This window comes from Procambarus clarkii, chromosome 5, assembly GCF_040958095.1.
Source record: "Procambarus clarkii isolate CNS0578487 chromosome 5, FALCON_Pclarkii_2.0, whole genome shotgun sequence".
In the NCBI taxonomy this organism is placed as follows: domain Eukaryota; kingdom Metazoa; phylum Arthropoda; class Malacostraca; order Decapoda; family Cambaridae; genus Procambarus; species Procambarus clarkii.
Genome location: NC_091154.1, coordinates 31233566 through 31246796, shown reverse-complemented (window position 1 = coordinate 31246796; position 13231 = coordinate 31233566). Strand labels below are relative to the sequence as shown.

The 13231-nt window shown below is 48.1% G+C and overlaps 1 protein-coding gene and 1 long non-coding RNA gene across 2 annotated transcripts in view; one reads left to right on the top strand and one right to left on the bottom strand.

Moving 5' to 3' along the window:
* LOC123762152 (uncharacterized) overlaps positions 1-8056 on the top strand; it is an 83378-nt gene extending 75322 nt beyond the window's left edge. Inside the window, exon 3 of the long non-coding RNA XR_006773308.2 lies at positions 7664-8056. This is a non-coding gene — a long non-coding RNA (uncharacterized lncRNA). The remainder of the gene's footprint in view (positions 1-7663) is intronic.
* Positions 8057-11014: 2958 nt separating this feature from the next.
* On the bottom strand, positions 11015-12451 carry LOC138351595 (collagen alpha-1(XVII) chain-like). Its single transcript, XM_069303436.1, has one exon. It carries the CDS (start codon positions 12449-12451, stop codon positions 11015-11017), a length of 1437 nt encoding a protein of 478 aa, XP_069159537.1.
* Positions 12452-13231: the final 780 nt, after the last annotated feature.

Sequence of the window (13231 nt, the reverse complement as noted above, 5' to 3'; positions counted from 1 at the left end):
CCACTGCGTCACGCACACTGATATAACCGGCCACTGCGTCACGCACACTGATATAACCGGCCACTGCGTCACGCACACTGATATATCCGAGTATTATCATAGTCTGGTCCAGCTGACGTCAGAGATTGGCGTGACGTCAGTCTTTGGCGTGACGTCAGAGGTTAGTGTGACGTCAGAGGTTGGCGTGTGGCGAGGCTGTGACTCAGGAGAAGCAGAAATACTTAAGATATGTCGAAGACAGACGCAGGAAGACCGGCCGAAAGGGCAAAGGCGTTCATAATAAGTGCCTCAAGAGGACTAAGCAGAAAGCATGTTGGTTGGTGGAGTGGTTGGTGGTTGTAGAGCTGTGTTGGAGGTCTAGTAATAGGGTGATTGATTGATAAAGATTAAGCCACCCAAAAGGTGGCACGGGCATGAATAGCCCGTAAGTGGTGGCCCTTTTGAGCCATTACCAGTATCAATAGATGATACTGGAGATCTGTGGAGGTGCGACTGCACCCTGCGTGACGGGAGATGTCTCCCGTGAGTAATGGCGGGGGGGGAGTAAGTCCTTCTATACACAGATACGGACCGACTACTGCCGCCAGCGACGTATCAATGGGTACAACTGGGTACCTCGCTGCCCCGGTCAATGGGTACAACTACCACGCGCCTCCAAACATAATACTATATCATTTTCCAAATAGAGGGCGCTAATGATGGTCGTCTCCATGCGCTGGGCTTTCTTCTTTTTATTGGTCCGTTTTTTTATGTTTGCTTGCGCATTGTGCGTTTCCTCGCTGGACTCCCGAGTTCCAATATGTCTCGCAGGCTTGGCCCGCTCGAGTCCCATCAAGCTGCGTCACTTAGTAGGACTTGGGGAAGCCACTTTAGTAAACTCGACTGTGGCGGGAAATTTCCAACTTGATCATATAGTCCAGTACAACAGAAAACTGTCGCTGATCATCACTCTTGAGGGGGAACTGCTGTGTGTCTGTTGACGTAGGGAGCCTTCAAGAACTGTGATAGTTGTTCGGTGCCTCTTACCGAGTGCTATGGTGTTAAAAGTGGTGGAGTGGGTGGTGGTAGAGGCGGGGAGGAGGTTGTAGTGGCAGGGAGTGGTGGTGAATGGAGGAACTGTGTGGGGGATGAGGTGTCGGTTCGTCCTGGCCAAGTGGGAGCAGGCGGCAGCCCCGCCGCTCTGATACACACCAAGGAGATAATGGCAATTAAAGAGGTCAAAATGTCGGGAGGGAGGTCACTGATAAGCAGATAAGGCGGGTAAGCTGAGCGAGAGTCGGCGGGTCGTAAACCTTCGCCAGACGATTGTGTGTCTGTGACTGTGTGTGTGTGTCCCTCTGGCGCCCGCTACTGGAGTCTCCCCTCTCACGCTCAAAGAAAACCAAACAAAGGCTTGCGTACTCCAAACACTCCGCCGAAGACAAATCTCCCGATATTAACTATGAAGGATTGGAATTTCATGAATGAATTGCGTGATCATTGCCGTTTTTGGCAATAGGTGGCGCAGAGGTGTGTGTGTGTGTGTGTGTGTTATCCCCGCAACTCAAGCCTTCTATGAAATGGGTGGGTTGGGCTTTCGGGCTTGTTCAGGTGGGCTTGGGCGTGCATGCAGGCTTTTCAGTTGGGGGTTCGTGAGGGGTGTTGATGCTCTTGTGTGGTGGCACTTGACGGGTCAGGAGCCGTGTAGTGGAGCTGCCCCCCTCTGCTTACCTTCCTCGTGTATTTCACCAGCCTTATATCGCACCCACTTGATGCGGACATATGGCCGACCCTTCCAGTGAGGGGGAGGGCGATGCTGAAGTGCTACGAGATGAGGGAGGGAGGGAGGGAGATTGTGGCATTACAGTCCGGGTGGAGGAGACACGGTGATCCTGCTGTAATTATTTCAGTTGCAGGTAATGGTCGGCAAGCAACAGTTGCTTGGCTGTTGTTTTTAAGATTCAGCTACTTGGAGTAAAATGTTGCAAGCAACATGGAGCTATGGTGAGCCCGTTGTACTCACCTGGCACAGGAGATGTCTCACCTGGCTGATCAAGCTGTCAAAATGCATAGATTCACAGCAGGTATCACTGCTGATTCAAGCAGGTATCACTGCATGGGTATATGTGGTTCTGTTGCATGTCTGACTGTTGGTGGACATGACTGTTGCCGCTCCGTTCACTGGAACTGGTGTAGTTACTTTTATTTGTCACTGGAGGAGATGCTCAAGATAACCTCAATATGTTCTTGGTCCTGCTTCTCGAAATGTTCCTGTTATTACAGCTGTGGTTTAATCGCTGCTGTTAGTTGTAACGTATTGTTCCTGGAAAGCAACTGGGATAGTAACAGCATGCCAGTAGCGTACCTCCAGTAACAGCAACGGTAAGAATGACAAACAGTAAAACTCATAAATGTCTGTTGCTGCTCTTTACCGAACGATTACCGTTGTTATTCTTACTGTTGCTGTTCTTGGTTTGGTCAGTGAAGCTGTGCAGGTGTCGGCTTGCAGCGGCTGCTGATAATGGCGCCCTAGACGTCCTGCTTTGTGTGTTTACAATGCCTCGACCCTCGACCACTCGACGGGTTAACAGAGGCTGCGTGATCAAGAATTTTCGGCATATTACGATATATACACTTGACCCTAACATCGCCTCAAATAACCAAGAGTCACAAGGTGCAAAATCCTTACGGAACACTACAGGACTCTGGCCCTTAGGTGCGTGGTGCATCAGATACGACGCCCCCCCCCCCCGAACATCATCAGTTTGGGATGCACTTCAGGATTCATTTAACTCGCTGACTGATGAAGAGAGGTGACGTCTCACACTGGCTTATTTTTTACCAGTTAAGGCTAAGAAATTGCGTGTATTCAGTGAATATCTTTAGAATACGGGGCTGCGCTTGGCTAATCCTCGCGTATTTTAAACTGTGTGTATATGGAAAAAGGGTATAATTTACAAGGGAAAAAGGGTAGGTAGGTAGCGGGTGTCGGTGTGCTCCTCAAGTGTTGACGGCGGTGTTCCTCCCCGGCAATACTGCCTTGACCCTGGCGACCTTCCCCTGTAAACACAGACCCCATGGCGGCCGCGGCCAACCCGTATGCGCGACCTAAATTAAGGTATGATAATTATGATTCACGTACACTAGAGAGATTACTGGCTGGAGGGGGGGGGGGAATTATGGGTCTTTGGGAGTCACGGTTCGCGGCGGTGGGGGAGTTGAACGCTGTGCTGGGGGTGTCCTTTTATAGTTAATGATTATGACTAGTTCTGTATACTCTGTTAAATGTGCTTGCAGGGCCGAGGGTTGGTCACGGGAGACATCTCCCGTCACGCAGGGTGCAGTCGCACCTCCACAGATCTCCAGTATTAGCTCTTGATACTGGTAATGGCTCAAAAGGGCCACCACTTACGGGCTATTTCATGCCTGTGCCACCTTTTGGGTGGCTTAATGTTCATCAATCAATCAATCGAGGGTTGGTTAGTTCCTGCCCGAGGCCTCGCCTTACCACATGCTCTCCAACTACTCTATTCCTACGGCTCGCCATCTTAAAATTTCTTGTTAACATCTCGGACTTGTCGACGCCTCAAGTAATTCGTCCGTGTCCTCCTATTTCTACGGTGTCTCGATCATATCAACAAATTCATAGTATCACGAAGCAAATGTTAAAAAGCAGCACTTACCTGGGATCGAACTCTCGATTTGGTGATGCCCCGAGTGGTTCCGGTAATTGCGAATTGGAACAATTGTGTTGGAACTACGATACCTGCTAACGCTTCTCAGCAGGTATCAAGCAGGTATCTCAGGTCTCCTTTGTAGACCTTTAAAGATCTTTGTCTCTTGTGGAACTAACTGTTGGGGTGAGTGGCTACAGTGATGAACCAGAGATCATTAGGTCGGGAGTTCGAGCCCCATGTATCACTCTCTCCACTTGAGGCCGAGTGGACAGCGCTCGGGGGTCGTAGTCCTAAGAGCCTCCGGCTGGATTCCCGGCCGAGGTGAAAACAAATGGATAGTTTCTTTCACTTGATGCTCCCTGTTTACCTAGCAGTAAACAGATACGCGAGAGTTAGTGGTTACCGGCTGCATCCTAGGGATTGGTGTGTGTGTGTGTGTGTGTGTGTGTGTGTGTGTGTGTGTGTGTGTGTGTGTGTGTGTGTGTGTGTGTGTGTGTGTGTGTGTAGTAACGGAAAATAGGTCGGGAGTCTGTACATTAGATATCCAACGGGTAGAAAAGCAGAGTCCAAGAGGTAAAGTGCTCGGTCCTGCACGCCGGCTCGGTCCTGCACGCACAAACAGTAAATACACACACGCAAAACAGCTCTACTCACACCCAATTGTTTTCACTGGCATTTTTGTCTTGTTTGTTCTTAAAACTTTAGGTATTCGCTTTAGTGGTGCTTTTATTAAACCTTTTAAAATAAAAAGTTCACTTCAAGGTTCTCACGATTTGATCTTATTCAACAGCTTATACGTCATTCTAGTTAATATACCAGTAACACACTGAAGAAAGTGTCTCATTCTAGTTAATATACCAGTAACACACTGAAGAAAGTGTCTCATTCGGTTCCCCCCCTCCCCATTGTTCCCTTACAGGTATGAGCATTATACATATTTTATCCGAAGGGAGAAGTTATTGGGCAACGTCACTCATCCTGTGAGTGGACGAGCCACTGCACCACCGTCTCTCAGTAGGAAGAAAACCCGCTGGGTTGTTCATCCTGTCACTTGTACCCCAAGACGCAGCTGGGAGTTAAGAAAGTGAACAGATGGTCAAGCAAGAAGATTAACATTGACCAATCCTTAAACTTAAGATATTGTCCCACTTTGTACCCGCAAGATGTCTTGAGTGTCCATAAATTTTTATTTCAATATGCTTTAAATCCCTTTCAATATTAAGATGTCCCTCCCCCTCCCTCCCCCCCCAACACACAATTAAACAATTACGGGAAAAGGTTGAACAATTTTGCATATATTTCTTAACATTCTACAAGGTTGAACAAATGACTTGAATATTGCGTGTTTTTTTTTTTTAATCTGGGTATTTAATCTGGGTGTTTGGTCGTGTGTTTGGTCGTGTGTTTGGTCGTGTGTTTGGTCGTGTGTTTGGTCGTGTGTTTGGTCGTGTGTTTGGTCGTGTGTTTGGTCGTGTGTTTGGTCGTGTGTTTGGTCGTGTGTTTGGCTTTCATTGCCTTGACTCTGGAAGCGTAAACCGACACTTGTTTGTTGAAGGATAAGATCTGACCACTTAACTCATTTTTGAAGCTGAAATTAATGAATAAATTATCCACTCTGAATTATCCACTCTTTATGAATTATCCACTCTAAATTATCCACTCTAAATTATCCACTCTGAATTATCCACTCTGAATTATCCACTCTAAATTATCCACTCTAAATTATCCACTCTAAATTATCCACTCTAAATTATCCACTCTGAATTATCCACTCTGAATTATCCACTCTGAATTATCCACTCTAAATTATCCACTCTAAATTATCCACTCTAAATTATCCACTCTAAATTATCCACTCTAAATTATCCACTCTAAATTATCCACTCTTTATAAATTATCCGATCTGAATAAATTATCCACTCCTGTATCAATCACTTGCGCTGGACGCTAGAGCGACGGTCTCGCTTCATGCAGGTCGGCGTTCAATCCCCAATGACCGTCCAAGTGATTGGACACAATCCCTCCCCCCCCCCTCCCCGTCCCATTCCAAATCCTTATCTTGACCCCCCTTCCAAGTGCCATATAATCGTAATGGAATGGCACTTTTTTCCCCCCTGATAGTTTCCCTCATTCGTATCCTCAGTTTTAGCAAATCGAATTATTGCTAAAGTATTTTTTTTCCTCTTCAAGTCTAATTAAGTCTAAGTCTAATTAAGTCTAATTAAGCACAATTTGTCCTCAGAATGCACGCAGCCGCCTCCATAGATGTTGTGGATCAGATTTTGCCATTATTTTGTAATTATTTTGTAATACATGATTTTGTATTGTGGTGGGTGGGGGGGGGGTAAGATAACATCGTACACAACACTGTGTAACAAAGCTCTTTCCGATTGTCAATAAAAACTTCTACATAGCAAGGTTAGGCCGTGTTAGAATGTGTAACACGGCCTAGGCTGTGGCTGCGTTAGACTTGGTTAGAATGTATTAGGCTGTGTTAGGCTTGGTTAGAATGTATTAGGCTGCGTTAGACTTGGTTAGAATGTATTAGGCTGTGTTAGGCTTGACTAGATGAATTTTAGTCTTTTGACTTACCACCCAGGTACCTGGGTGTTAGTCAGCTGTCACGGGCTGCTTCCTGGGGGTGGAGGCCTGGTCGAGGACCGGGCCGCGGGGACACTAAAGCCCCGAAATCATCTCAAGATAACCGTTTTGTGTATGATGTGCCTTGTATACGAAGGTATACCTACGTTATTGGCTTGGGCTGTTATTGGGCTTGTAGCAAGATAACCTCAAGATAATCACCCGTTCTCTTAATTAACAGGCTGCGTTTTGTACGTTACATATGTAACCTAATGTGAAAAGTACCGGTTTACAATGAATATCTTCGTTTTCTATGCATCGGACTCGATAGGTTAGGTGGGTTGCTTGGGTTGTTCTGGTTAGGTTTGGAGGTTGGATTTGTTACGTAGTGGTAAATTTAAGGGAGAGGGGGTGATAATGGCCGCCAGCGCGCTGATCAGCGTGTGCGCGCACGCGCGTGTGCGTGGGGCTATATATATATATATATATATATATATATATATATATATATATATATATATATATATATATATATATATATATATATATATATATATATATATATATATCCCGTCGTAGTTTGGTTTAGTGATCAGATATCAATAGCCAGGAATGTTCCAAGTGCCATCGAACGTGGAGAATCGCCTGCGCATGTCGTTCGGTCATGTCTAAGAGTGGTATCTTTTGTTTGGTTAGTTAACTGGTTAGATAGTTACACCCTCGCTCCTGTGCCAGGTAAGTCCACTACGGGGATCACCATAGCCCGTGCTACTTGGAACTTTTTTGTTCCCAGTAGCTGAATCTTTAACCAATCCAACGAGTTGTTGTTTAACACAGGAAGATCAATTCAGGAAACTCGATTAGTTGTGATTTAAGCTGCGGCTCTTGGGTCCTTAACCCCCCCCCCCCCCCCGTCAACCCTTAATTAACTGGTGTACAAGTTTCAGAGCCTATTGGGCTCTTTCATCCCAGAATGGTTAGGTTATTAGATACAAAAATTAGAACTTCAGTTGGATTGCTTTTCGTTGGTTCCGAGGATCAATATCCCCGTGCCCCGGTCTCTGACCTGGTTGATGGTCTGGTCAAGCAGGCTAATTAAGTTTTAAAAATTAAAATTAAATTTTAAATTAAATTTTAAGTTAAAATTTAAATTAAAAAAATAAATTAATTTTTTTTTAAATAAAATTAAATAAACTAAACTAATAAAGTCAACCAAGTAATCAACCAGGCTGTAGGAGGGTAGAAATAGCCTAAGCTACTCTATCCCTTTGAGATGTCTCTCTGTTTTGTCTCAATAAACATACTTGAACCAGGCTGTTAGTAGTAGGATGAATACAATACGTTTTCATTATAAATATATAAATACAGTAATTAATACACCCAACGCAACCTATGTATTCTAATTGCTATTGTCTTTTCTTCTGCAGAGTGGACATCGCCCGTGGTACCTGCTTGATGGGGTTCTGGGAGTTCTTCCCAAATGGACTGAGGTGTTTTCCCAGTCGGTCAAGCCGTCGTCTCCCACAGTCGGTCAAGCCGTCGTCTCCCACAGTCGGTCAAGCCGTCGTCTCCCACAGTCGGTCAAGCCGTCGTCTCCCACAGTCGGTCAAGCCGTCGTCTCCCACAGTCGGTCAAGCCGTCGTCTCCCACAGTCGGTCAACCCGTCGTCCCCACAGCCGGTGGTAGGCAGTGACTGGACAATGTACACACTCAAGATTTCACGTCATTCAGGCAAGCCAGAAACGTTATTGAATGAAACGCCAACGATTACCCACGTTATCTCGCTAGATATCGTAAACAGAGGCTAGAGAGAGAGACCCCGTACTACACACACACACACACACACACACACACACACACACACACACACACACAGGCAGTTAACACTATAATTGAGAGGGCAGCCTCAGCTGCCTGTAGAAATAGATCCCACCTGCTCATCATGGGCGACTTCAATCACGGAAAGATTGACTGGGAGAACAAGGAACCGCATGGAGGCGAGGATACGTGGAGAGCCAAACTATTGGAGGGGGTGACAAGCAACTTTTTAACGCAGCATGTCGGAGAACCCACAAGGATGAGAGGAAATGACGAACCAGCGAGACTCGACCTAGTCTTCACTCTGAACGACTCCGACATAAGAGAAATCGGTTTTGAGGACCCAGTAGGAATGAGCGACCACAGTGTACTGGTGTTTGAGTACTTGATTGAAGAAGGGTTATTGAACTCGAGGAGGGATACCGAAACCAAAAGGTTAGCATACCGAAAGGGAAACTATGAGGGGATAAGAAAATTCCTAACAGATATAGCATGGGAAACAGAGCTCAGGGGAAAGACGGCCCAAGATACGATGGATTACATCACGCAGAAGTGCAAGGACGCAGCAAACAAGTTTGTCCCAGTCCAAAAGGAAAACAGAGAAATGAAGATGAGAAACCCATGGTTTAATCAAAGATGTAGGCTAGCTAAGCAGCAAAGTAAAAGGGCATGGAGAAACTATAGGAATAACAGGACACTGGAGAGCAGAGAAAGATACCAGAATGCCAGGAATGAATATGTCAGGATGAGAAGAGAGGCAGAAAGACAATACGAAAATGACATCGCAAGCAAGGCAAAGACTCAGCCTAAATTGTTGCATAGCCACATTAGGAGAAAAACAACAGTAAAGGAACAGGTTATGAGATTAAGGATAGGGGCGGAAGGATTCACTACAAATGACAAGGAAGTGTGTGAGGAATTGAATAAGAAATTCCAGGAGGTCTTCACCTTAGAACAAGGAGAAATTCCAGAGGTAAGTGAGGGAATAGCTAACCAGGAACCACTGGAAGAGTTTGAGATTACCAGTGGGGAAGTAAGGAAGTGTTTACTAGAGTTGGACGTGACGAAGGCTATAGGCCCAGATGGAATCTCCCCTTGGGTTCTAAAGGAAGGAGCAAGATAACTGAGCCTACCACTCTCCATAGTGTATAACAAATCACTGGCAACAGGGGAACTGCCAGATACTTGGAAAGCAGCTAACGTAGTCCCGATATACAAGAAAGGGGATAGACAGGAGGCACTGAACTACAGGCCAGTGTCCCTAACCTGCATACCATGCAAGCTGATGGAGAAGATTGTGCGAAAAAAACTAGTGGAGCATCTGGAGCGAAGGAACTTTGTAACACAGCATCAACATGGGTTCAGGGATGGCAGGTCCTGCCTCACAGGGTTACTTGAATTCTACGACCAGGCAACAAAAATAAGGCAAGAAAGAGAAGGGTGGGCAGACTGCATATTTTTGGATTGTCAGAAAGCCTTTGATACAGTGCCACACAAGAGGCTAGTGCGAAAGTTGGAGATGCAGGCTGGAGTGAGAGGGAAGGTACTCCGGTGGATAGAGGAATACCTAAGCAACAGGAGACAACGAGTCTGTGTGAGGGGTGAGGTCTCAGATTGGCGAGACGTCACAAGTGGAGTCCCGCAGGGGTCAGTCCTTGGACCTATACTGTTTCTGGTATATGTAAATGATCTCCCAGAGGGTATAGATTCGTTCCTCTCAATGTTTGCCGACGATGCAAAAATTATGAGGAGGATTGAAACAGAGGATGATAGTAGGAGGCTACAAGATGACCTGGATAGACTGAGTGAATGGTCCAACAAATGGCTGTTGAAGTTCAACCCGAGTAAATGCAAAGTAATGAAACTAGGCAGTGGAAACAGGAGGCCAGGCACAGGATACAGAATAGGAGATGAAGTACTTAATGAAACAGACAGAGAGAAAGATCTAGGAGTTGATATCACACCAAACCTGTCTCCTGAAGCCCACAAAGAGAATAACGTCTGCGGCATATGCGAGGCTGGCTAACATCAGAACGGCGTTCAGGAACCTGTGTAAGGAATCATTCAGAATCTTGTACACCACATATGTAAGACCAATCCTGGAGTATGCGGCCCCAGCATGGAGCCCGTACCTTGTCAAGCACAAGACGAAGCTGGAAAAAGTCCAAAGGTATGCTACTAGACTAGTCCCAGAACTAAGAGGCATGAGTTATGAGGAAAGGCTGCGGGAAATGCACCTCACGACACTGGAAGACAGAAGAGTAAGGGGGGACATGATCACAACCTACAAAATCCTCAGGGGAATCGACCGGGTAAACAAGGACGAACTTTTCAACACTGGTGGGACGCGAACAAGGGGACACAGGTGGAAGCTGAGTACCCAAATGAGCCACAGAGACGTTAGAAAGAACTTTTTCAGTGTCAGAGTAGTTAGCAAATGGAATGCATTAGGAAGTGATGTGGTGGAGGCTGACTCCATTCACAGTTTCAAATGTAGATATGATAGAGCCCAATAGGCTCAGGAATCTGTACACCAGTTGATTGACGGTTGAGAGGCGGGACCAAAGAGCCAGAGCTCAACCCCCGCAAGCACAATTAGGTGAGTACAATTAGGTGAGTACACACACACTACCTCCCTAAATCACTTGGACCGTCTGAAAGCCATCACAATGGCTTTCCTGGACATGGGGATGGGAACTATTGGGAGAGAGCGCCAAGCCATTTGGACTATGTATCATTTGGAAGGGGTCAGGATAAGGATTTGGGATGGGACGGGGGAGAGGAATGGTGCCCAAACCACTTGGACGGTCGGGGATTGAACGCAGACCTGCATGAAGCGAGACCGGCGCTCCAGGGCAGACTAATCTATGCAATATCCACTTATTGGATTGAGAGGGATAGTACGAGGTGAGTAAACTCACTACAGTGTAAAGAACTCTATAAGCACAACTGCGGAACAATCAACGGAACAATTGATTGTAACTTCCCAGCTGGTCCTCGAGGCGGCGGTGATTGTAACTCCCAGCTGGTCCTCGAGGCGGCGGTGATTGTAACTCCCAGCTGGTCCTCGAGGCGGCGGTGATTGTAACTTCCCAGCTGGTCCTCGAGGCGACGGTGATTGTAACTCCCAGCTGGTCCTCGAGGCGACGGTGATTGTAACTCCCAGCTGGTCCTCGAGGCGGCGGTGATTGTAACTCCCAGCTGGTCCTCGAGGCGGCGGTGATTGTAACTCCCAGCTGGTCCTCGAGGCGGCGGTGATTGTAACTCCCAGCTGGTCCTCGAGGCGACGGTGATTGTAACTCCCAGCTGGTCCTCGAAGCGACGGTGATTGTAACTCCCAGCTGGTCCTCGAGGCGACGGTGATTGTAACTCCCAGCTGGTCCTCGAGGCGACGGTGATTGTAACTCCCAGCTGGTCCTCGAAGCGACGGTGATTGTAACTCCCAGCTGGTCCTCGAGGCGACGGCGGTGATTGTAACTCCCAGCTGGTCCTCGAGGCGACGGCGGTGATTGTAACTTCCCAGCTGGTCCTCGAGGCGGCGGTGATTGTAACTTCCCAGCTGGTCCTCGAGGCGACGGTGATTGTAACTCCCAGCTGGTCCTCGAGGCGGCGGTGATTGTAACTTCCCAGCTGGTCCTCGAGGCGACGGTGATTGTAACTCCCAGCTGGTCCTCGAGGCGACGGTGATTGTAACTCCCAGCTGGTCCTCGAGGCGACGGTGATTGTAACTCCCAGCTGGTCCTCGAAGCGACGGTGATTGTAACTCCCAGCTGGTCCTCGAGGCGACGGCGGTGATTGTAACTCCCAGCTGGTCCTCGAGGCGACGGTGATTGTAACTCCCAGCTGGTCCTCGAGGCGGCGGTGATTGTAACTCCCAGCTGGTCCTCGAGGCGACGGTGATTGTAACTCCCAGCTGGTCCTCGAGGCGGCGGTGATTGTAACTCCCAGCTGGTCCTCGAGGCGGCGGTGATTGTAACTCCCAGCTGGTCCTCGAGGCGGCGGTGATTGTAACTCCCAGCTGGTCCTCGAGGCGGCGGTGATTGTAACTCCCAGCTGGTCCTCGAGGCGGCGGTGATTGTAACTCCCAGCTGGTCCTCGAGGCGGCGGTGATTGTAACTCCCAGCTGGTCCTCGAGGCGGCGGTGATTGTAACTCCCAGCTGGTCCTCGAGGCGGCGGTGATTGTAACTCCCAGCTGGTCCTCGAGGCGGCGGTGATTGTAACTCCCAGCTGGTCCTCGAGGCGGTGGGGGCCCGTCTCGGTAACCCAAGATGGCGGCCTCCCCTCGCCCAAAGGAAAGGGTTATGTATGCAGCGTGTAACTCAGTCTGCTCTTTGACTACTCCTGTGGTCTCAGCAGCAGCGGCAGCAGCAGGGGCTCCCTCCGCCGCTGTCGCCATAACAATCGAGGCTTACTTGGGACCGACTTGAGGGATACAGAGCCAATGTTTGTATGTGTTGTGTTGGGTGTCAGCGGCCGCATGCCCAGAGCACACGCTCTATTGCCTCTATTGCCCTCCCTCTCTCCCTCCCTCCCTCTCTCTCTCCCTCCTGTCCCGTCTGGCCCAAACCACAACAGCCGTCGTGACCTGATGTTGAGTCTTTTTTTTAACTCATTTTATATATTTATATATACACATCTTCGCTAGATTATGTGAGTGACCCAACACGTGTCGCTGTGTAAACAAGAGAAGGGTGGTATAGGGCTGATGCTCTCGGACGCAGGTTCGAATCCTCGTCACGGCCCCTGTAGATTTGTTCATGGATGGTTGACGGATCAGTGTCATCGGCTTAACTGTGTTATTACCTCTCTCAGAGCCTTCCTTTACCCAGGGCCGAGCTCGCGCCGGCGGCTTCCTGCTTCGTCAGTGCAGATACCAGGAGGGAAATATAGGGTTGGGTGATTATAGTGCTTTCCTGCGGGGGGCTCCGATGGTCGTTCCTCTCCCTTGACGGGTTAGTAATTACACCCCCGCTGGCGTGATCCTCGAGATCCGAATAGTATATTTAGGGATTCGTAAACCTAATAAGCGCAGACTGTATTATCTTTTCATTAAGATACGAGGTCACTTGAGGGCAGCACTCGACGGGCAGAGGTCACGAGGCCAGACAGTAACGTTCCTGGAGGCTCTGACAGGCATTATGCCCGTCTACCTCCCGTGTCCCGCAGTTTGTTTGTA

What these genes read in the sequence shown, in the direction of transcription:
- LOC138351595 (XM_069303436.1), bottom strand. Translation starts at nt 12,451, where the DNA reads ATGGCGACAGCGGCGGAGGGAGCCCCTGCTGCTGCCGCTGCTGCTGAG.